Consider the following 23,622-nt stretch of genomic DNA (forward strand, 5'->3'; position numbering starts at 1 on the left):
AAACATTATTTTGCATGAGAAACAGTGGGAGGTGGGAGGGGAATATGATCAAAGTACATGGTGTGTACTTATGAAAGGGATACATCAAACCCAGTTAATTTTGTAAGAAAGTTACAAAAAGGGATGGGACTGGGTGAGACGACAAGAAAGAATAATAGAAAGGATGAATAAGATCAAAGTGCATATGTACGTGTGGAACTATCACAATTAAACCCCTCATGGTGTGCAGTTAATACATAAGGGCAAGCCATGTGCACAGGAGTCCAGAGCAAGCCACAGGAGCTGAGCCAGGACGCTTGTTTTGAATTCTTACTTGAACTCACTTGCTTTGTGATGAGCTCTTCCTTCCCTTTAGAAGTGATTCTCCTGTGTCAGGGAGTTGATCCTTCTGTTTCTAGATCAGGCAGCTGAAGACTCATGACCACACACTGCTTTGGGTCCCTTAGAGGAAAGGGGCTACCTGCACATAGGGGCCACAAGACTCTGGACTTGAGTTGGCAAGGTCCAGTGATTACTATGAACACTGACTGTCAAAACAAGGACTTGCATTGTACCTACAACTCAGTTCACCCACATCCCCAGATGAGACTGGAGAAGAAAAAAACGAACAGGAAAAGAAAGTTCCTCCCTACATATGACCCTTCCTGATAGATGTGATGGGGCTGATGCCTCTCAAGAGGTTTGAGGAGGAAATTTTCAAATGCACCATCTGCAGGAAAGATGTGTATAGAGTTGTCATCCCAGGAAAGGAAGGGCAAGAACACACTGTGAGAGGAAAAGGTAATTTTGCATGACACAAGTATTTAACTCTCTCAGAAGTTTAAGTTTTGTAGAAGATGGCAGGTTCTGATAAATTTGGTATTATGAGACTTCAAACTAGTTTTATGATTAGGAAAGGGCAGCCATAATTTTATAACTAAGGTGCTTGGAAAGAAACCATTCTCTAGAAAATGCAAAAATGGATCCATTCTTGAGCCACCTCAGCCTGAAGAGAGACAGGAAGGAGAATCTCTACCAGTAGGGGAAAAAGTGAAGTCTTGGGGAGAGGTGGTTAGACACTTTGAGCATTCTAGGGGTGTCTCTCAGTGTCAACCCAGTAGCCCATGTTTTACTTACTCTTTTCCATTTTTTCCTAAGCCCCAGAAAGATGGAGTTCAGAGAAACCCTGCAAAGGTCCCAGCCCTTGTGGAAAACACAGTAAGCAGGAGGCCATACTTGCCTGCCACAACCACTTTCTAAAGCACAGCCCCATCTAAAGAGAGGACAGAGCCTTGAACAGTGTATGTGCCAGGGCAGCGATGCCTCCTGAAGGCTGTCCTGAGTTGGGGATGTGTTCAACCTGGATGGGCCAGCCAGACTGGCCTGTGGGGCTGCCCTGCAGACCGCAAAGCTATAGCTGGAGGTGGGTGTCCCTAAGGGGCCATACCACTGTGCTTCCAGATGTCCCAGCCTGAGGTGTGGCAGGGTGTCAGGATTTTATCTCCCTTTCCTTTAAATGGAGGAAAAGAGAAGGCTAATAGCAAAGCTTTCAACTTTGAGGCTCCTGAACTTCAGCTTTAGGTGACGATATTAAGAGGTGTTATGGCCTAGGCCAGGGACCAGGGCAGAGAGAATAATGATCAGAAAAATTCTAATGAGACAGATAGGAGCATATCGCCCACACTGCAGAAGAGGGTGGAGGTGACACTTACAAGAAACCCAAAACAAAGCAAAATCAAAAATAAAACACAACAACAAGAAAGAAATATCCAGCCATAAATGCAATGTCTGCCCTTATTTCTTTCTCCAAAGGCTGAGGACTTCCACCAGGGTGATGGCCTGGATCAAAGCTCACAAGGTGGTGATCAGGAGAAAGCAGCCTGCAGGGCATTTGGGCTCAGTGGGACTACAGAGCATGAAATGTTTATTTTCAGCAGATGGCTTTCCTAACAACTCAAGGCAAGAGTTGCTGTGTCTTTCCACCTTCTGTGGAAAACAGAGAGATGCTGGATGACTATTCCAGGCCTCTGGGCTATTGTTATTGAAGAATGGCTCCCCAACCTCCTTTCACTGCCCCTCCACCAACTCCTGAGCCATCACAGAACAAAAAGAGCCTTCCAGTTATCTTGTCTGAGCTGTCAAAGTGTGATACAATACTATGGAATAATGTGGGAGCATAGTATAGTACAATTCTATCACAAAACTACTTCCTAATGATATAGACTGTGGTTCTGAAGGTCAAATCATGTCTCTGTAGGGAAAAGGCCCAGGAGGCATCTCTCATTAAACACAGATGATCTCTGAAAGCACAGCTAGCCTGAAATATCTCTCACCTTTCTCCCATTTCTTTGCTCACCCCTGATGCTTATTTCTTAGAGTGTAAAGTACAAGGGTGCTTTCCCCAGGGAAGACAGTAGTTTTTTGCATGAGAAAGCTGAGTCTATCACCTTTCCCACTCCATCTTCCATAAACTATAAACTCCATACACTGATCTCCACCTTTCCTACCCTTTCCTAAAGTGTCCTGATACCACACCATGGGCCTCATCCCATCCTCTGGTAGGGACACACTTCTCCTTAGAGGTAGACTCCTCAATTCTTTACTCAACATTCACTTCAAATCCCATTCTTAGACATTTCTTTCTACATTAGTCACTGGACATTTGTATCTTATTGCTTTGCATTATTAGTCACCTTTTCATATTTTCATCTTGGTTATTCTATAACCAGAAAATAAGCTCCTGAACGCTGTTACCACTTGCATTTGAACTTGTTTTAGACTACCGTGTCTCAGACTTTCGGGTGTAGAAAAGTCACCATAGTTTCTTTCAGGATGCAGTTTCTGATTCTGGTCTGATGTGGGCTGAGAGTCTGCATTTCTAACAAGGGGGCCACACTTTGAATATCGAGGCATTGGATTTTACTAAGTTCTCATTACTGTGTAACAGACAAGATTCTGATCTTCTGGTGCTGAACTAAGACCGAAAGATAGGCTATTTCTAGTTCATGCCAACAGTAAGGAGCCTTGGAGCTCTTTCCACCCCAGGGAGCTGCTTTCATTGTGGAAAAGCTGGGATCTCTCATTCTTCATCATTTTCCTGGCCTCCAGGAGCCAGCTCCGAAGCATGTGGGAGGTCTGACAGCTCTGGCTGCTGTGAGGTGCCTCTACTGCACTCCCTACACAGGCCTCCCCAAATGGGATGCTCTCCAAAACTTTGATCTGAAGCCTCTTTGGAAGACATTAAAACATGACCCCTTTGGGGTTTAGACATCCTATCTCTTTTGGAAAATACACTAGTTGCCATCTTTCCATTTACCCAAATTCTTAGTTCTTGGAAATATCTATAAAGCTCTTGAAAGGTACAGTTGTCACGTATGCTGCAGACAATAGGCATCTGAAGAAAGTGTGTGATTCATGTTAAAAACTGAAAATATTTTCTAAAGATTTATATCATATATTCAGGGTTTCATGTATTTGTGTTCTCTTTGCCTATGCAGTTACATAGTTTTAACTCCTTAGGCAAAGACTTCTTTTTGTTAAGTCTCAGAAATTTAGTGCTACAAGGAGCCCTCATCATTTACAGAGGGAAATTAGGCCCAAAGAGACTCAAGTCAACTACAATGTCACAGGTGGGCAGGGGCAGAAACCAGGTGTCCTGACTTAGACAGGCATTTTCCTCATATGTAAACAGAAAGCAGAGTGGCCCAGCACCAAGCATAGGGTTGTGCACACAGTAGGTGTTGGATCATCATTGTAGAATTTCCTGTCTGTGAACACCCCTGGAGTTTTATCTCCTCTATCCTCTTATGGATGAAGAAAGCATAGCCCAGATACGTCAAGCAGAGATTCCCAGGCAGCCACATGGCTTGAAAGGAGCAAGTTTGCTGACTTGTAGTCCAGTGCTCTTTCCCCCACACGCTGACAATCCTGCGTACGTTGTGCACAGTTTTGGAACCAACAATAATATGCTCTAATTGCTCCTTTGTGTATCTGGAAGTGCTGTACTGATTGTGGTCTATTCATGACTATCAATAAGTGCAACTCTGCTTTGGTGTCACAGCATACTTGAATTTCAAAATAAATTACATTTCATTCAAGGGAACAGCTAAATCTAACTTTTGTGTTTCAATGGTTCTCATTGAAACATCAAATTCAACTACACAAACATGGAGACTGACTATCAAATCATATTATAAAGGATAATTCCTTAACTTTTCTCTCCTGCCAACGGCATCAGTCCATACATGATTAGTGTTCATATAACTGGGAAACCATAAAGGGCCAAAGTTCAGGGCAGGAAATTAGAGGACGGCTTCTTGGTTCAGAATTTCTATTTATGTGGACATATCAATGATCACTATTATTTGTCCTGATTATTCAAAAATAACAGTATAAGAGATGTTCTTTACCATTCATGTTTCACATACGCAAGGACAATATATCCTAAATAGAGACAGAAGGGCTCACTCGGCTCCCCCTGGGTTTTTCTTCAGCCTCATGGGATCAGGATGGGGAAGGCGGTAGACGTACCATTCTCGATTTCGTAGTCAGTGAAGGCAAGCTCAGAGCCTCTACTGGTGATCAGCAGTTCCCCATTCAGTGTGAAGATCATTGAAGCATCATCCAGGTTAATCATGCATCCGACCACATCTCCTTGCTGCCATGTTCGCCCAAAATATCCGCTCCCTTGATGCCAACGTTGGCCCTTTAAAATAAGACCTCAGGCTTAGAGATATGTTGGTCCAAGAAGCCTGCACAGCTGGAGAAATGACCACAGTGGCATCTCCTAACTGGTAGTGGGTCATGATCTCTAAGAGGACTCACCTCTCTTCTAAGGATATGTTCCAGGGAGGAGTGATCTATCTCACAGACGAACGGACTAAGATACACAAGACTCACCAGAGAAGGTGGCCCAAGTCTCATGATTCCTCATCACCACTAACAATAAATAAGATTCTCTCTAGGGAAAATTGGTGGGATCTCCAACATATTGACTGCAAGTGTTCAATGTGCAGGCTTTGGAGTGGAATCAATGGGTTTAGGTAAAAGAGCAGATGTGGAGATGATTTCAGAAAGGATTTGGGATACAATGCTTCTCTTTAGCAGAGCAAAGTACAAAGAAATAATCACTGGTTAATGGTGGTGGTGGCTTATGGGGAAACATTTGGAATAGGAAATCTTGTGTTGAGGATGTGTGGGCACCATATGAACTCACCCTGCTGCCTTCAAACACAAAGGCTTGGTCATCAGCCCCCAGCTCAACATCTGGCCGGCATCCTGGCCTGGCCCAGCCGACCCGCATATCTCCTCCAGTCACCACTTCAAACTCAAAATACCACTTCCCAGAGCGCACTGCGTAAGACCGCTCTACCCGGAAAAATCGGATCTTGTCTATGCTGACTTTTTCCACAGCTGGATCAGCTACTGTGAGGAGAGTGAGGAGGAGAAGGTGTGGGAGGGAAAGAGAGAGCCCAAAGAATCATTAGTAGCATTCCTCAAAGGAATCTGGTGACAAGTAAGATGGCCATGGATGTTCCACTGCCCTACATAGCATTCTGTCTACGCCATGCAATCATCACCATCACGGTCATCCTATCTTCACACCCACACAAGTCACATTTGCTGAGTGATGGCTGTGTTGGGATCCCTTAGTATCCGTACCTCAGTTTTCCTCACAGCAATCCTATGAAGTCATGGTGGAAAAACTGAGGCTCAGAGAAGTTAACTCATTTTCTCAAAGTTACAGAGCTAAAAAACTGAGGATAAAAGATTTGAATCCAGGTCTGACTCCAAAGTCACCCCATGAACCATTGTGGCTTATGATACCCCTTGGGGTAAGGGATGACAATGTCATGCTCCCCAAGTATACTCTGATGATTTTAATTAGCACTAGAATTTAACTTGGAGATGTGATTATCTGATCAAAAAGTAAGTTGCTATTCACATGTTTGGAGAGTAAGGGAAGTAAAGGTGACTTGGTTCTGTGACCAGGTATCCTGAAGGATACAGTTGCCCTGTGGGGTGGGGACATAGAAGTGATTGTCACAGAAATGTCTATCAATGGGATGATACTTTATATCAAACATAGCTCCTCCCTTTAAAAATACACCATTTTAAACAGATACCACTTCCAATGGTGCTGATTGGACCTAATTAAAATGAGCGTTTTTGCTTGGTAGATTTGGCCAGAATGAATGGTCTCAGTCCATTACCTAGCTCTTGGTCTGCTGGCTCAATGTTATACCCGTAACCAACACATGTTCGGACAGCTTCACGGAGGCTGTCTCTGCTCGACTTCTTGGTCCGCTCGTCCAGGAGTGCATATGGGACCAGACGGGGATTTCTCTTGTTCTTCAAATCCTATTGAAGTCAGAGGAAAGACATGCCAAGAAAACACACGTCAATTTCACAAGTAGCTTATTCCATGCACATGTTTCTGACTGGCTGGCTGGCTTACCCTAGTCTATTAGCTTTCTCCCAAGTGCCTTGATGTTTAGCAATGTACATATTTGCCACTTTTCTTCAGGATTGAGTATAAATGGAACATTTTTAATAATGCTCAAAGCTAGCATTAAAAATCAGATTTTAATAATGCCAGCCTACAAATAAAATGAAGAGTCATGAAATGGTTAGAAACCTCCATTCCCGAGGCAAGGCAGATGGAATGTGCATAACTGTTCCCCTGTAGAAATTCATGCCACTATCTGAACTGCAAGAGCCTCTTAAAATGAGTCTTCATAAAGAGATGTCAGAAAAGATGGCAGAGTCAGAGGGGGTCCACTGTATCACAAAAGGTACACATCTGTAGTAGAGATCCCCTCAGTTCCTTAGGAGAGACTGAAAAGACAGAACAACTGCAGAAAAAGTCACTCAGACTAGGATGTACAACATGCTGTTTGGACCCCCTCACTCCCCATCCCTCCATGGTTCTCAGAGTTGCACTCTTCTTGGCTTCCAGATCTGTGGAAGTTGGGAGGCTCAGCTACAGATGAACTCATATGAGCTTCTCTGATACTAACCCTGGAAATGTGGATTATAAGAAGTATCTTAAGGAAAGAGGTGTGTCAAATGGCTGGGCCTGATTTCTTGTGTCTTGGGCTTTAGGCTGCTTCCTGCTCAAGCTGGAAACTCTGCCCAGGAACCCCTCGCTCAGTGAACTGCAGTGAGGGGCACAGGCTCCTGGGCAGGCTGGTTTGTCCCTTTCCTGGGCTGCTTTTCCCTTCTTTTCACCCTCACTGGTAGATATCTGGGACCATCCCAGAAATATTACTGATGTATGATGTTGACTTGTTCTTTACCTCAACCTTGGAGAGTGGCATGAAAGCTTAATTCTCCACAATGCAAGCAGCATGACAGAGAATGAGATAAAATGTAGCTACTGGGTGTATACATAGGACAAAACATTTTTTTAAATTTTATTATTCATATGTGCATACAAGGCTTGGGTCATTTCTCCCCCCTGCCCCCACCCCCTCCCTTACCGCCCACTCTGCCCCCTCCCTCTCCCCTCCCACCCCCTCTGCCCCCTTCCTCTCCCCCCCCCACCCCCTCAATACCCAGCAGGGCAAAACATTTTATGAGTGAATCCCTAACAAAGGGAAAGGGAAACCTTATCCATTTCTGCAAAATTAGAATTATGCCTAGAGTCATTGCCCATGTGATCTTTACAATTCTAAAAATAACAAACACACTTCAGTGAGAGGGATAGAGTGAAAAGGCAACGTCCACCTTCCAATCTAACACCCTCCAAAGAAAAGTAGCATTTTGATGGGTGATCACATCTCCTAGCTTTTCCAGCATGCATGACCTAGTACTCTCACCTGCTGAATGCCATATGTCCATCCTTGTTTTATTCTGTCTTTTGCCCAAACATTGTGTGCATTTTCTGCAAGCTTATCTACTAAAATTTCTTGAGGAGGTAACAGCTTCACATCAGACAAATCCAAAGGGGCTGGCTTATAGCCATTGGACATCATGTAGCTACAAGTAAATGCAGAAGTGCATGTATAGTTGAATAGAGCCATATGGTTTTCCCATCCCAGATTTCAGATCAAGAGCACATGGTAAGCATGCTGAGTAAATGAGATTATAGCCAGAGATTCCTCTCCTTGGCTGGCAGATAGTTCAGACCTATTTCAAGTCCACAGATTCAGCCCTTAGTCTACCATCTCCCTGTGGCACAAATTTCAAAGGGAACTAATAAAGAAAATAGATGGTCAGTGCAAATCCTGTCTCACTTCTCAAAAAACCATGTGCCCTACAAACAATGGGCACATTCAGCATGATGTACAGTACCAGAAGCTCCTCCATTCCACTTGTGAAACATGAAAAGTTAAAGCCAGAGTGGCCAGGGTAAGACTTGGGCTAAATGTTCTCTTATAAGTCAGCATAGAATGGTCACTCCATCTTGAATAGGTCAACCTTTATTTTGGGAATGAAAAATCATGAGTTTGAAGTGGTGTTAGCAGTTGGTTGCCCAACTGAGGAGTCACAGCCTGAAATGCCTCTAACTTAACAGACTGATGTGCAGATATGGAAGGGTTTAGCCTGAGTCCAGGTGTATACATCAGTGAATGGAGAAGGCTGGGGCAAGCTGTGGAGTGACTCTCAGGAGAGCAGCTGATCACACCCATGTAGGGGTGTGAGTCCAGGTGCTCATGGCCTCAGGGCCACTTACTGTCCAGATCAGAGCTAGAACCTGAATGTGGTGGATCAGGGCTTATTTTGCCCTGGAAACTCTGGGCAGCATGAGATGCAGGGACTGTTGTAGGGTAAGACACTGGATGCTGGCTTCCAGGTAGAGTCAGCATGCACTGGTGAGCACCGACACAGCAATCTCAGCTACTAGGATGTTGGCATCAGGAGTTGTGTGTGAGAATGGAATTTGTCAGCTTGGGAGTTTAAGAGTGGAGATGGGGAAGATAAGCTTTTGATTAGAGTTGGCAGTGCCTTGGCTCTGAAGTAATGGTGGCACCTGTGCGTGTATGTGTGGGTACTCAGACTGGTGTGTGAGGGTGCAGTGCATGTGCCAGTGGGTGTGGGCCTGAATGTGAGAATATGTGATTATTGTCTATGTGTCGGGGTAGGAGGACAGTAGGCCACACACAGATCTAGGGGGCCAAATGAAATCTTGGCAGAGGCACCCATTTCCACAAAGGATTTGCGGCTTGATCCAGTGCCAGAGGAGTGAATCTCTGCTGTGGCTTTGAACTATTTCCAAACTCCTGTGCCAACTACAATTCTTGTAGACCAAAGACAGAACACCATCTGAGGTTTCCACCTGTCTTAGCTCAAAACTAACTCTAGTAGTGCTAGGGAGGGCAGAAGGAACAAAAAGAGGGAGACCTTGAAGTACTTCTTTCTCAGAAGGCTTCTTCCTGAATCCTTCAGTGCCATCATAACTGGGAGACATCCTGAGCTAGTGCTACCAAGTATTGGGGCTCCCACCCTCCTGACTTATAAGCTCAGACTAAAGCATCAAAGCCTTGAGCAATAAGAAAATCACTTACTTTTTAGGCAGCTTGACCTTCTTGAGATCTTCCTCAGCAGCTGGATTAAAATGAGCAATGTGGCACCCCAGGGCCAGAAGAGTTCTATGATGTAAGAGGAAGAAGTCTATAGTCAACTACAAGATAACGGATCACAAGAGCTGAACCTGTGTCTGAGCCACCCAGGGCTGGCAGACATCTCCCGTAAGGGCCAGACAGGGCACATTTTAGGCTTTATGGACCATGTGTCTTCTTCACAACTACTCAACTGCCATTATGGAGCAAAAGCTGCCATAGGCAATAAGTGAACTAATGAGCTTGGCTTTGTTGCAATAAAAATTTATTTTACAGAAGCAGGTGGCTGGTCTGATGGCCTCATGGGCCATAATTTGCCAACTTCTGATTTAGGTGATAGTATGCATAAGAGCACACAAAAAAGGTAGGCACAGTGGCTTATGTCTGTAATCCCAGCTACCTGGGAGGCCACGATTGGAAGGATTGCAGTTCAAAGCCATCCTGCGCAAAAAGTTTGAGAGACCCCCATCTTAACCAACCAAAAGCTGGGCATGCTATGTGCCCATCATCCCAGATGTGGGGGAAGGATACATAGAAGGATTATGGTCCAGGCGAGCCTGGGCAAAAACCAAGACCTTATCTTAAAAATGACCCAAGCAAAAAAGATTAGCGGCATGGCTCAAGTGGTACAGTGCCTGCCTTGCAAGGGTGAAACCCTGAGTTCAAATCCCAGTATGGCAGAAAAAAAAAAAGAACACAGAAAAGAAGCTTTTAATTGTTGCCCTTGGAGACACCTTCCAGTCAAATTCACTTTGAATTACATCTGGCTTCTAATTCCTAGAACAGATAGGACCCTCATAGCAAGTCCACAGGTCAGCAGTACTTGCTGTGCTGTGTGTGCTTAGTGTTGTGAACTGTGCTCCACCCTGTGCCGCATGAAGCTGCTCCCTCAACAAGCATGGGAGGAACTGAAGACATGGCACAAGAGGGCTCCAAGCATCTCCTGCAGCACTGTGGGATCAGCACAACCATGTAGAATGTTCTGCACCGACGGAAACACAAAGGAGGAAGAGTCTCCACACACGAGGAGCTCAAAGTGAGAGGACTCCTCAACCTGGACTGCAAAAGGTAGGGTCCTATTTAGGACATGGGTGGGATCATGGAGAAGCTGAACGTGATATTAAAATTAAACTTTTAGTGAATCAGACCATGGCTTTTATCTTTTTTTCTTGATTTAATGTTAAGTACAAGATGCATGTGGTCCTTTGATTCTTTTTCTCTTTATTTTCTGCTCCCTATACCTTTTCCCTGTTCTTAGCAAATGGTGTCTGAAGAAATATATGTACTAAATAATAATCTTGGATCAGTTTTTCTCTATGCTAAATCCTGAATAATCCTTTCTAACTTATTAGAATGTGTGGTGTTTACAGGCAAGACAGACATAGCTTTGCAGTTTACTTATAATGCATGAAATCATCCCAACTTCAACTCAAAACACTCACTTTAAGGTTTCAGTTGACATTTGCAGGTTATAATTCTTCTCAGTTTCAGGGAGCTTTGAAAACTCTACAAGACAGGGGTGTTGTCTTTTATTGTCATCCCGTATCTAGGTGACAACATAAGAAAGAACAGGATTTAAGTTTTAACAGTTGGTGCTGTACTGGAAAACAGAAGGAACACCCTTTGAGACACAGTCCAGGCAATCCATATCAGGCACAACCAAGATAGCAGTGTGCTGACGGGAGAGCCCATGATCACCTTCCTAGTGAGTGATCCATATACCCACATTGCCAATGCTTGTGCTCTGGGGACTTATTTCTACGCAGGTGTCTGCATTTAGAACACACTTCCCCATAGAAGCAAAGTTACAGGCTTCTGCTCATTCCAAACTCTTGCCACCCCAATGCTATTGAAGGGTACATAGAATCCTGACCAGTATCAGGAAGTGCAAGGTCAAGAAATGTGGACCACATATGTCATTTCAAAAATTTTAGTAACCACATTAGAAAAAGCAAAAAGAAGTGAGAAGTTAATATTAGGAATGTATTTTACTTAGCCAAATACATGAAAGATATGATCAGTTTAAAAATCAACAGAGGAACATTTTTATGGCATTTTACATTTTTTTTTCATAAATCATCAAGATCCAGTGTGAATTTTACACTTACACCACATCTCAATCTGGAGTAGCCACTTTTTAAGTTCTCAGTAGCTACATGCGGCTTATGGCTATTGTACTGAATGGTGAGAACGCAAACATTTTTCATTCATGCATCCATTTGTCCAATGAATATTTGTGGAGTGCCTGAGCTGATGGCGAGTACTGAGTGAGCACAAACAACCATGACCTCTTGAAGTAAACCACCTAATGAGGTGGGAAGCAGTCATAAAATATTTGTAGAAAAAAAAATCTAAAACTACAACAGCTATGTTCTCTACAGGAGAGGCTGTGGTGTTACATAAGAATATTTTAGGTGCTATCTGTACACACAAGTGCAGTACTTTTTCAGTAACCAAGGGGAATACGCATCAGGGTCACAGGAGCTGCAGAACTCACCTATCCTTTTACCTTTAGACGTGACCTTATACAAATCACAGAGCCAAGTCAACTTACAGTCTCTGAAAAATTCTTTCTAGTGAAAGAGATTCTCTAACCTCCTCTGAGTATCTGTTAATCTTATAATCTTAGAGATACATCTGAAAACCATGTTAAATAACTTTTGATTCAAATCAATCAGCAGCTATTACCAACCCATGTGGAGAAGACAGCTTTTTCTGAATGAAAGAAGTAGAGAACTGAATGCGCTAAAGGATGTGTTGAGGACCAATTGCACCCCATATTCCCCCGAGTAAAAAAATCCAGGACTTGGAGGGGAGAAGGGAGCTCCTAGTGCTGTTTGTGAAGAGCTGGTCTCTATAGGGCTCCTGACCACACACAGACAAAAGATGGGTTGCTCCCAGTTACAGCAAAAGCTACACAGGTGGCAGGAGGAGGGAGGGGCTTCCTGTACTCATTCAAGTCTTTATGAACCCTTCCAGGAAAACAAGATTATCCAACCCTCCACCCTGGCCCGGCCACTGAAACACATACTTTGCCAAAAGTCCAGCCGAGCTCTATTTTATTCATTCCCCAAAGCTCATGGATGTTTTCAGCCAGTCTGTCTCGGATCTTCTCCAGGTGAGGTGGCAAAACAATCTAAAGAAAAGGGAGAAAGTGAAACACCAGAGTGTGAGAGTCATTTGCACTGAATTCTATTGTAAAATCCACTGGGGTCACGGACCCCATACTGGCCAATTACCAAGGAGGAGCTGCAGTTTCTGAACGCAGCCTTTCTTTGCTCCTGTGTTCTCTCTGATCATTCCTTCTAGGTCTTCCCTACAGAGCTCTGTGGTGCATGTCCTTCCTCCCTTACTTCCTTCTTGCATGTTCCACCCACAGATGACCACTCCCAAATCAATACATGTCTAATTATGATATATCAACTTGGAGGTATATAAGGAAATCAAAAAGAAAAGTAGCAATAATCACTAGTTGTCTAAAACACTTAAAAATCAAGTTATCTGATTTTAGCAAAGTCAAAGTAAGTGGCATGATGTTTTTGATGCGGAGAATATGGGGAAAGTCATTAGGAGACAAGTTACAACTGTACTCAGATTTTAATGGCTAACCAAGGCCATTTGTTTAAGTACTCCATAGATGATCACAGCTCAAAAGTAGATTTGTAGTTCAGAGGAACCAAAATGCTTCCATGAAAATGAAAATGTGGTTGGTACTGTGGAAAGAGACCTCCACAAAAGATCCCAAGCCACGCAGAGATCCTGAGTGGCACTACCTGGATAAAGATGGGCCTGCTGAGTCCCTAAGGGAGGCTGCTCAAGTGGATGACCGACCGTACTTAACCTGCAAAGAGCGAGTGCACCCCGGGAGAGTGAAGCACTTACTCAGTGAGCGTCTTATACTTAACTTCTCCTTTGATGGTGATTTCACAGAATGGCAGATTCCAAAATAGTACAAGATCTCATTCAAGGTAACAAATGCACCATTCCAGTGAGAATTTCCCTATATCATTGCCCACCACCATTTCCCTAGGTTCGGAGTCCTTACAAACTTGGCTGTGAGTGTGGGTGTCAAAGCTCTTCTGCCTTAAGGATATTTCTCTGCACTTTGATTTACAGAACTGCTTTTATTCTTAGGTGGAGCCCTCCTCCCTGAGCTCACTGAAACTCTCTCTCATTCTTTTGAACTCTTGTTCAACCAGCCTCCTCCAGGAAGCCTGGTTTGCGGCTTGTTTCTGAGTACTTCACGGGAGAGGCTGCTGGAGGGAATTTCTCTCATGAATCCTATCTCCCTGCATGGGCACAAGTAGCCCTGTGTCCACAGAAAGGTTACTTCAGTCTTTGGCCCTCAAGTTTCCTGTCTGTGAAGGAGTCCAGAATATGCCACAGTGGCATAAACAGATTATTTGCATTGAAGACATTTAGGAAAGAGTTTTTTCTGACTTAAAGAGCTTCCCAAAGAATTCACCTGCTCATTCCCAGGAAAGACCCACTCTTATCAGCACTACACCCAAGCAGACCCCATCACAAACCTATCACACCTCCCATCTGTTCTTCAAAGAGCCCTTTTATCTTGCTTCAAAGTCACATATTTTTCTGGAAGCATCTCATCCTCCTCCCCTTTCTTTGGTAGGGTGGTCTATCAGCTCCAAATCTTAACTTCCTCCCAGAGTTGCAATCCTTTGTGAACTCTGTACTAGGTAATTAAAATCTATTTTTTCTTGCTAACCTGTTTGTCTGCATTTAATGTGTCTACCCCTAGTTTAGAAGAGATGAAAATAGAGGTTTTCTCTCCAGTGCTAGAACACAGGGACCAGATCATCTGATTCCTAGAATCGCCCTCACTCACAATCTCCTTCCAGTTTCCTATCAACCCCTGCCTGCATCTGAGGGCTGTGCCAGGTTCTGTAAAGCAGGCAGAGACAAGATGCACTTTCTATTTTATGGGATTTACAATCATGAACCACAGGAGGTAAGAGGCAAACTCATGAACTCCTGTACACAGCTGAATACAGTAAGGTCATGTGACTGTTGTGGGAAATGCATGCTGGAGATAATCTACAGCTGAAAGAGCTGTCATTCATATAGACTGTTAACCTTAGGTGCCCTGGAGGCAAGGGCCCTCTTCATCTGTTCTCTATGACACAAGAACAGTGGTTTGGGTAGCACTGGTATGTAGGAAATGCTGACAGCCCTTGCCACACCATGTGAATGTGTCTCTCTCATGATAGAGAACCTGGAAAGGGAAAGAAAATGTCCCATTTACCAACAGTCCCACATCCACCACACTACTGGTTCCCTTCAGTTTTATTTTCTATCTTGCCTTCTGCATGTCCCTCCTCCTCCCACTGTCCCATCACTGCCAACTGTCCCTATGTTGCTTTCCTTATTGTCTCACTGCCATCACAGCACTTGAGGCCTCCCTCCCCTCTGAAGCCCACCCTTGCGAGGAGTCTACACAGACCCCTAGAAACATTCCAGCCTAAAAAAAAGGATGTCTCTACTTGTGCATGCTCTTTATTTTGTTTATTACACTTGGCTTCTAAAAGAATAACACATTTGCTTCTTATGTTTTCAACACAGTTGTGAATTCTCAGATAATGCTGCCATGTTTTGCTCATCCTTCATAGAGTTAGTGCCTTGCATGAAGCAGACACTCAATTTGTTTGCTGAGTGGTCGTTAACAGGCTCAGTTGATGCACAGAATGGAAACATGAAGAATAGTAATTACTTACATTGCACAGTTCTACAGAAAGCCTAGTAGGGGTGGTTCAGAGACCAGAGAAACAAGGAGGCATGACCCTATTATTGCCTCTCTTTAGCAGCTGGAACCCACCTGACTGGTGTCTATTGGGCATGGGATGAAGGAGGCTTGGGAGAGGAACTGGGTGGTGCCCAGAAGGTCTCTGACGCCATCAGAGTCGCGTTTATATTCTTTGACAGGCTCCAACCTCATCTTCTCTTTTGGAAGTAAGGCTTCATAGCAGGGGGCATAGCCAGAGGGAGGCAGAAACTTAAATTCTCCATGACGTCCGCCCATCAGGAAACGTACTCTACATCATTTGAAGAGAACAAGAATACAGAGGTCAAAGAATATCCCAACTCAAATAAATGGAAATTAAAGATTACTCCCCATCCCCAACAGCATGTTATTGGGAAGTGACTGAATTCAGATTCGGCATGGTGGACATCCTCAGGTGCCTAGGACGCAGTGGAGAGAACTGAGCATCCCAGCATGGTCCTCTGATGATCCCATCAGCTGTGTTCTTAGAGATTTACTCATCTCCAACGTCGCTTGGGCTTCAGAACCAAATCTGCCCTTGTCCTAGTAGATAATTACTATAGGTATTACTAATATATTAAAAAGCACAGCAGTGATAATGATGAGATTATGTATAACGATAACACTGAAATTATGCCATGAGAACTTCATATCTCCTTGAGAGAAATTACCCACGTATTAGTGAAAGAACACATTAATTATTGGAGAAAATATTATGTAATTCCAGAATATTATATACAAATAGTGTATACATGGCAGGTGACATGGAATAGAAATGACACACTGTAGAAACTGCAGACCCTAAAGCAGCCACATGAGGGAGACTAAGGGGGCAGAAGGACAGTGTGTGCTAACTAGGTTACCCATGCCTTTCTGGGGAGGGTAAGTGTGTGTGGGGGTAGTGTCCTGGTCCCTCTGCTGGCATCTGGGCCTGACACCGTGGGCCACCCAGTCATCCCTACTGGGACCTCCCAAGGAACGGGTAAGAACCCTTAGGGGCTCACAGCCATGGCAGGCAGGCATCACACAGAAGTATTTCGATATCTAAATTTGGCATTCTGGCTGATTTTCTGCTTCATATGTGTAGGTTAGTTTAGGGTTAGGGAGGAGGGTAAAAGAATTATTTGAAAATGATATGACCCTAGACTTGTAATTACAAATGCAGCTTTTACGAATCAACCACAACCATACTAAAGTGATGAAGAGCCAAGTGTGGTGGCTCATATCTGTAACCTCAGCTACTCTGGAGACAGATAAGAGGTCAGCCTGGGCAAACAGGTAGGAAGACCCTTTCTCAAAAATAAGCCAGGTGTGGTGGCGTATGCCTGTGGTCCCAGCTACTTAGAAGGCGGATCTAGAACAGTCAAGATCCAAGTCCACCCTGGGCAAAAGTGTTAGACTCTATTTTCAAAACAAACTAAAAGCAAAAGAACTGGGGTGCAGCTCAAGTGGGGAGAGCTTGCCTAGCAAATGCAAGGCCCTAAGTTCAATCCCTACACAATCAAGAAAAAAAGGGCTTGCTTACGTTTTTAAGTAATTAAAACATGGCAATACATGTAGTCCCACAGGTTCAACAGTAATTTTGCACAGGAAAAGTCAGTACATACACAGTGTCTGCACACAACATTCATTTGCTGCTTTCCCCTTCCATTTAACAAATATTTGCCAAGCCCAGTATCTCCACACTGGGCAGTCAGCACTGAACAAGGTAGCCAGCGTCCCTGGTGTTAGACAGCAGGTTTATCATACAGACAAGCAAGCATAAATACCAATTAGGAGCCATCTGGTGAGGGAGCAGAGGAGGGAGAGTTACTTTTGCAGGGAATGAGTGGGCTCCTGGAGATGGAGTCAAGGAAGGCCTCTCTGTGGAGGAAGAGCATTTCAGGCAGAGGAACAAGTTCCCTGAGCAGGGAAGAGCACCAAGGGCAGGAGACAGGAGTGAGGACTGGGCTGCACCAGGCTGGTCTGTGAGCTGGGCCAAAGAAATGTAGCTTTTTGTGGGTTGGGGAGCTGCGCTCATGGGTTTTGAGGTGAGGAAAAACAAGATTTTTCCGGTGGTCCTCCAAAAGTAGGTCTGGGGTCCAATTGGGAGGCCCTTGAAATAGTCACAGGGAGATAAGGGTTTGGGGGACCAAGGTGACCCAAGCAACCAGACCCCAGCTTTGTTTTGGAATTAGGATTGTCAGGAGTTGTGTCAGATTAGGTGTGTGTGGAGGAAGACTATGATAGTAAAGTTCTCATGAGTACCTCTTTCCACCAGGCCTACTTCCTTCAACTGGAATGTTCTGGAAGGGCAGCCTTGCCAGACAGTCTCAGTGTTGGCTACATAATTGTGATTGTGGAAATATCCTAAGTATGAAACTGGAGAATAAATCTCATTATGTAAGAAATGTTAAGGTTTTCCCCTTCCTAGTAAGAATACCTTATCCAAATAGCATTTTATAAAATGCTGTTTTAAAATTAATTATAGCGATCACACGAAACCTCCCACTTTCTCATTCTAAAGCTCTAAACAAAGACACAGAATTACCACCACTGACTCGTGAGTGTGTCTACATAAGTGTTATGTAATGCGGGGGGCATGATCTATGTATTAAGACACTGATGTGAAAGTGAAATTGAGTCATTAGCCTGTAGTGTTACTAATTTAGTGAACCATCAGGAAATAATGACTAAGCCTTGAACTTTTTTGTTGAGAACTTCCCAATTCAATTGCAACATAACAATTATGTTACCAGGAAGCTGAAACCACAGGATAAACTTGCATCTTTCCAAGCGAAGAATCTGTGGGAAGTTTTCTGTCGTTCTCTCATTCAACAACCTTCCTGTGAGAAGTTGAATGCCCAGAGCTTCTATAGCACATGTGCTCTGTTACCCACTAGTGTGTGAATTCTAGAGGCATATAAATGATCTCTTACAAAGACTTCTAGACAGACTTAATTATTCATAAATGCTCTTGCCAGGTGTGCATAGTTTTGAAATTTCTCTTACATTTTAAAATCTGCTGAGTAGACAATAAATCAAGACAGGTAGAGTTCCACATAGCATTTAAAGAGAACAATGCTTTCTGGGTTTTTTTTGTATTCTGTTATTAAAATGAGAGTGATAATTTGGTCACAAGTCTTAATCTTATCTCCTCTAATAGCCAGAAAAGCTGTAAAGTGAAAATTAACATGGACAGAAATCAGCACTACTACTTACTGAAGTATTCATCTCCAAACATCATTATGCTGCGCTTTATGGGGTAGAAGATGAGGCCACAGACATGGACTGGTTCTGAAGTTCTGCTCCCGAGCAGGTGGACTCATGGGTACTGGCCCCAGGTTTCCCTTTCCAAATGTGGCCCTTCCCTTATTGCCAGGGTCTGTGGGAGAGGCCCCAATACACAGTCACCAACCAATATTGGGGTCCCTCTCCTAACTGGTACATGTGGATTTATGTAGTTATTTATTTCAAAGGAAATAATTAGGGAAAAATGTAAGTTTTAAGGTAACAGTTAAAAGAAGGAAATAAAAATGTTTGAAACCCACTTTAATTGCTGGAGCATAATATTAAAGTGGGATCTGTGAGCATTGCCAGAGGTCCAAAGGCTGACCCATGAATCTATAATTCAGATGCCAACTATCTTCACATTTTAAATACAGGTGCTGGGACTACTAGGCAGGATACACCAAAAAACTGTCAGCCTACCACCAAACCTCCAGACTAACCAGGGAAAGGATGTATAGAGAGAAACATCAGGGAGAAAGGGAGGGCTTTTTGCCCCATCTGAAGTCAACAGGTGATGGTATCAGGAAGCCACCTACAAGTTTCCCCTGGAGTTTAGTGAAGGACATTTGCCTGGTGACAAAGCAGAAAGCAAGAAAGGCCTACAAACAGAGAATTACCCTTGTGTTCAGAGTGAGGCCATAGACTGTTCCCTTGGCAGTCTGACACAGACTGCATGAAAGAGCTGCTGTCAGCCATCTTGAAAGACAAGTGGCTAAGCACAGGTGAGAAGCTGGGGTTGGGGGAGGTGGGCAGGGATTGGGGAGATGTGGAGGGAAGCTTGGGTTCAGCCAGGAAGCAGCCAGAGGGAAGTAACCAGAGGGAAGCAGCCAGAGGACTGCTAAGGCTGTGCTAAAAGAACTGTGGTAGGAGTTCCCAATGTGCAGCTAAGAAAACTACACTCCAAAAAGAGAAAAAGGCAGCAATTATAACTGTCACTGAAGGCCCAGTGTCACACAACCAGTGCACCAAGTCCACAAGATGTGTGTTACCCTAGCCAAGCCTCCTGGTTCAACTCCAGAGGGGTCTGAAACAATTGTTAGCTGCCCAGGGTAGAGGCAGAACCTTGGAGGAAAAAATGCTTCATGCTGCAGCCCCAGCTTGGGGAGGGCTTGGACCTTAACTGGATATAACTATGGATTTTATAATCTAACAGGTGGAAGTTTTACATTCTGACATGATTGTTCTTACTCTTAAAAGGAGCAGTCAAAGCTAAAACTATCCTGGGCTCAGAAGTGCAGCAGGGATTTGCAAGTGTAGAAGGAGAAGGGATGGAGGTATACCAGCTAGCTGTCTTCTTCCAACAAATACTCTGACACTGAATGTTCATCCTGTAAGCCCTTCTCCTCTTCATTGATCACACTGTGCAACTGGAATGTAAATTTCTCTTCTCTGGGTGCTTTCTTCCCTGCTTCATAGGTTCTACTGGATCTCCCATTCTCCACCAAATGTTAAATTCAAAATAAAAAAGAGAATTTAAGAATGGAGCTTGTTAGAATTGGTTGTTCTTTATCTCAGATTTTCCACTGATTTTTTATTGGTCAATTCACCCTCACCCATCACAGCACTTGCCTATCCTGAGGTTCCTCCTCGGCAAGATGACTTTTTTTTGTCCTAAAGTATTTACAATAAGTGACAGTATCTTTAGACTCCTTCACCTCAGAGAGGAACAATTATTTCAGTGGATAGCCTCCTGAAGCGGACAAGTTTGGGATGTGCAAAGTTTTATTTACATGACTAACTGTGAAGACATAGGGCAAATCACACAGAAAAGTCCCCACTGGCATTTTAAATTTCATCTTTGAACCTTATGCATTTTTGCTTTTGATTTGTAGAAGAAATTGTGAATACATAGATTTAAAAGACTGATCCATTAATTAAAAAGAGAGTAAAAATATTAAGATAAAACTTTTTGTGGCCAAAGGGGTGACTAATTTTCCTCTTGTTGGGCTCCCCTCATGTCATTCATGGCTCACTAGCAAACATGGCACCACTTTTGTCCTACTAGATGTCTCATCACTCTTAGCTGATACTGAATCCCTCCAGAGGGCTGGGATCCTGTTCTAAAGAAAGAGGGTACATGCTGTGAAGGGAGGTAGCAAGCTTTTGCTGACCTGAATTTAACTTTCAAGTCATGATTCATAATCATGTTTAGTCCACATCACTAAAACTGGAGACCAACCTGAGTTATGGACATTCCCATATTCCTACTTCTTTATGGCTAGCAGTTGATGAAAACTCAGGGCAACTCACCCCATCCTGCTTTCTGCAGAAGTATATTTATCTCAACAATAATCTCCACAGCACTGACCACAGCAAGCTGGAAATAGCTGAGCTGTTGGCTACCTGAATTTTATCCATGTTTGGTGGATACCAATGAAAAATAAATAGCAGCCACAAATACCAACTGTTGTTCATGTAAATTAGAAAGGGTGGGTAATAGTAGGGTATATATAGATAATAATAATGTACTATACATTTTAGAAAGCTAGAAAGATTTCATTGTTTTTGCCATACAGAAATTATAAGTGTTTGAGGAGATATAGATATGTTTACCCTGATTTAAACACTACAAAATGAAAAAAAAATATAAACACCACACAATTTATAAATATGCACAATTATTTTGTTTCATATATCAGTTTGAAAGAAAGCAAGACTGATTCAGAACTTTTTAGGGGTCACAACATCTGTTGAGAATTTTGTAAAAATTGTTTTGTTTTCCATTGCATTGATTTTTAGAGTTATCTTCTATTTATGGCATGCAATCCTGGTTTTCCATTTACTGGTAGTGATATAAATTTCTATTTTTGACATCATTGATTTTAACCAAAAATAAAGAAATGAGTCAACTTGAAAAAAAAAAGGGTGGGTAAGAGAGTCATATAAGATTATTAAATAGGTCTGTGAGGAGTTTACAGCTGTAAAATATATTCTACTATACTAAATAGCATTATTATTATTATTTTTTTTAAAGTAGCATCCAGATGATGGTGGCTAGAGGGAGGAAGCAGAAAGCGTGCCTCCTAAAGTAAAATCTTGGAGAGATGCTGGAGATACACCTTACAGGAAAAACCACCAAGAAGAGGCAAAACTTTGACTCCTCTACACCTCCAGCCTGTGAATACCATCTCCACTTCATGTTAAACGTAGAAACCCGGAGGGCCCCCGGGCCGCCAAACGGCAGTGCCCAGATGGCTTGGGAAGACGTGGAGCACAAGGTGAGCTAAGCGGTAGGTGGTACTCCCACAGACAATCCTGGACCAGATCAGCATAGCCCCCTGGACAGACCGACCCCCCACACAGGGAAAAAAAGAAAAAGAAAAAAAACTGAATAATAAGCAATAACAACAAAAAAGACATGTAGCAAAGCTGAAGGGGGGGGAGGGGAAGTCCCTCACAACAAGCCAGCTGGAGAAGGCAGGAGCGGCGGCACACGCCCAGCAATCAGGAGCAGGAAAGCTTGTAAAAGTGGTGGTGGGAGGAAAACTCCACAAGAGAGGGGGGAAGACCCATTTCGCATGTGAATTGTAAATAAACACACAGGCCTGAGAAAGCGGGTGCAGTGTCACCTCCCCCAGTGTGCTTGGAAAGGGGAAAGCTTGTAGCAGTGGCTCGTGCACAGGAGAACTCTGAGTAAACAAAGTCAGCAGGGCCAGGTGAGTGCTGAGCTCACTCCTGAGATCTGCATAAATAAAGCCGCCAGCAACAGCAGGCTGACAGCAGCGGGCAGGCAAGCCACAGCGGCAGATACCATTCTCAGAACTGTCTCCAGACTCTTTTTTTTTTCTCCCTACCTTTGATGAGACAACAACCAAACTACACCTACATGCTGAAAAACTTACTAAAACTGTATTGCATTTGAACTTGGGACACTTTGTGGGGTTTTTTTGTTTGTTTGTTTTCTTAAAAATAAGAGTTGAAATCAGTGAAATAGAAAGCAGAAAAACCATACAAAGAATTAATGAAACAAAAAGTTGGTTCTTTGAAAAAATAAACAAGATCGACAGACCCCTGGCAAACCTGACTAAAATGAGGAGAGAAAAAACCCAAATTAGTGGAATAAGGAATGCAAAAGGGGAGATAACAACAAACACCAGTGAAATCCAGGAAATCATCAGAGACTACTTCGAGAACCTATATTCAAATAAATGCAAAAGTCTTAAAGAAATGTACAGATTTCTAGATACATATGAACATCCAAAACTGAACCAAGAGGATCTTAATCACCTGAATAGATTTATAACACAAAATAAAATTGAAACAGCAGTCAAGAGTCTCCCCAAAAAGAAAAGTCCATGACCTGAAGGATTCTCTGCTGAATTCTATCAGACCTTTAAGGAAGAAATGACACCAACCCTCCTTAAACTGTTCCACGAAATAGAAAGGGAAGGAAAACTGCCTAATACATTTTATGAAGCCAGTATTACACTTATCCCCAAACCAGGCAATGACACCTCCAAATAGGAGAACTATAGACCAATCTCCTTAATGAACATTGATGCAAAAATCCTCAACAAAATAATGGCAAATCAAATTCAACAACACATCAAAAAGATCATTCACAACGACTAAGTAGGCTTCATCCCAGGAATGCAGGGGTGGTTCAACATATGAAAATCAACAATCGTAATAAACCACATTAACAAGAGTAAAGACAAAAACCACTTGATCATCTCAATAGATGCAGAAAAAGCCTTTGATAAGATCCAACACCATTTCATGATAAAAGCTCTAAGAAAACTAGGAATAGAAGGAAAGTACCTCAACATTATAAAAGCTATATATGACAAACCTACAGCCAGCATTATACTTAATGGAGAAAAACTGAAACCATTCCCTCTAAAATCAGGAACCAGACAAGGATGCCCACTATGTTGCCCACTCCTATTCAACATAGTACTGGAATTCCTAGCCAGAGCAATTAGGCAAGAAGAAGGAATAAAAGGAATACAAATAGGTAAAGAAACTGTCAAAATATCCTTATTTGCAGATGACATGATCCTATACCTTAAAGACCCAAAAAACTCTACT

At 43.1% G+C, this 23,622-nt stretch overlaps 1 protein-coding gene across 11 annotated transcripts in view; it reads right to left on the minus strand.

Moving 5' to 3' along the window:
* Positions 1-23,622, minus strand: part of Ryr3 (ryanodine receptor 3) — a 494,693-nt gene that overhangs the window by 203,514 nt on the left and 267,557 nt on the right. For 8 of the 11 annotated variants that reach the window (XM_074065585.1, XM_074065582.1, XM_074065581.1 and 5 more), the window contains exons 20-27: positions 15,376-15,592; positions 12,574-12,678; positions 10,985-11,088; positions 9,489-9,572; positions 7,800-7,959; positions 6,192-6,339; positions 5,195-5,403; positions 4,510-4,684 (exon numbers count right to left, since the gene is read on the minus strand). In XM_074065585.1, coding sequence (XP_073921686.1) covers positions 4,510-4,684; positions 5,195-5,403; positions 6,192-6,339; positions 7,800-7,959; positions 9,489-9,572; positions 10,985-11,088; positions 12,574-12,678; positions 15,376-15,592 — 1,202 coding nt within the window. Of the gene's footprint in view, positions 1-4,509; positions 4,685-5,194; positions 5,404-6,191; positions 6,340-7,799; positions 7,960-9,488; positions 9,573-10,984; positions 11,089-12,573; positions 12,679-15,375; positions 15,593-23,622 lie in introns of those variants that run through there. The other 3 variants (XM_074065580.1, XM_074065577.1, XM_074065586.1) reach the window with 2 other exon arrangements.

The sequence above is a fragment of the Castor canadensis genome, chromosome 2 (genome assembly GCF_047511655.1).
Source record: "Castor canadensis chromosome 2, mCasCan1.hap1v2, whole genome shotgun sequence".
In the NCBI taxonomy this organism is placed as follows: Eukaryota; Metazoa; Chordata; class Mammalia; order Rodentia; family Castoridae; genus Castor; species Castor canadensis.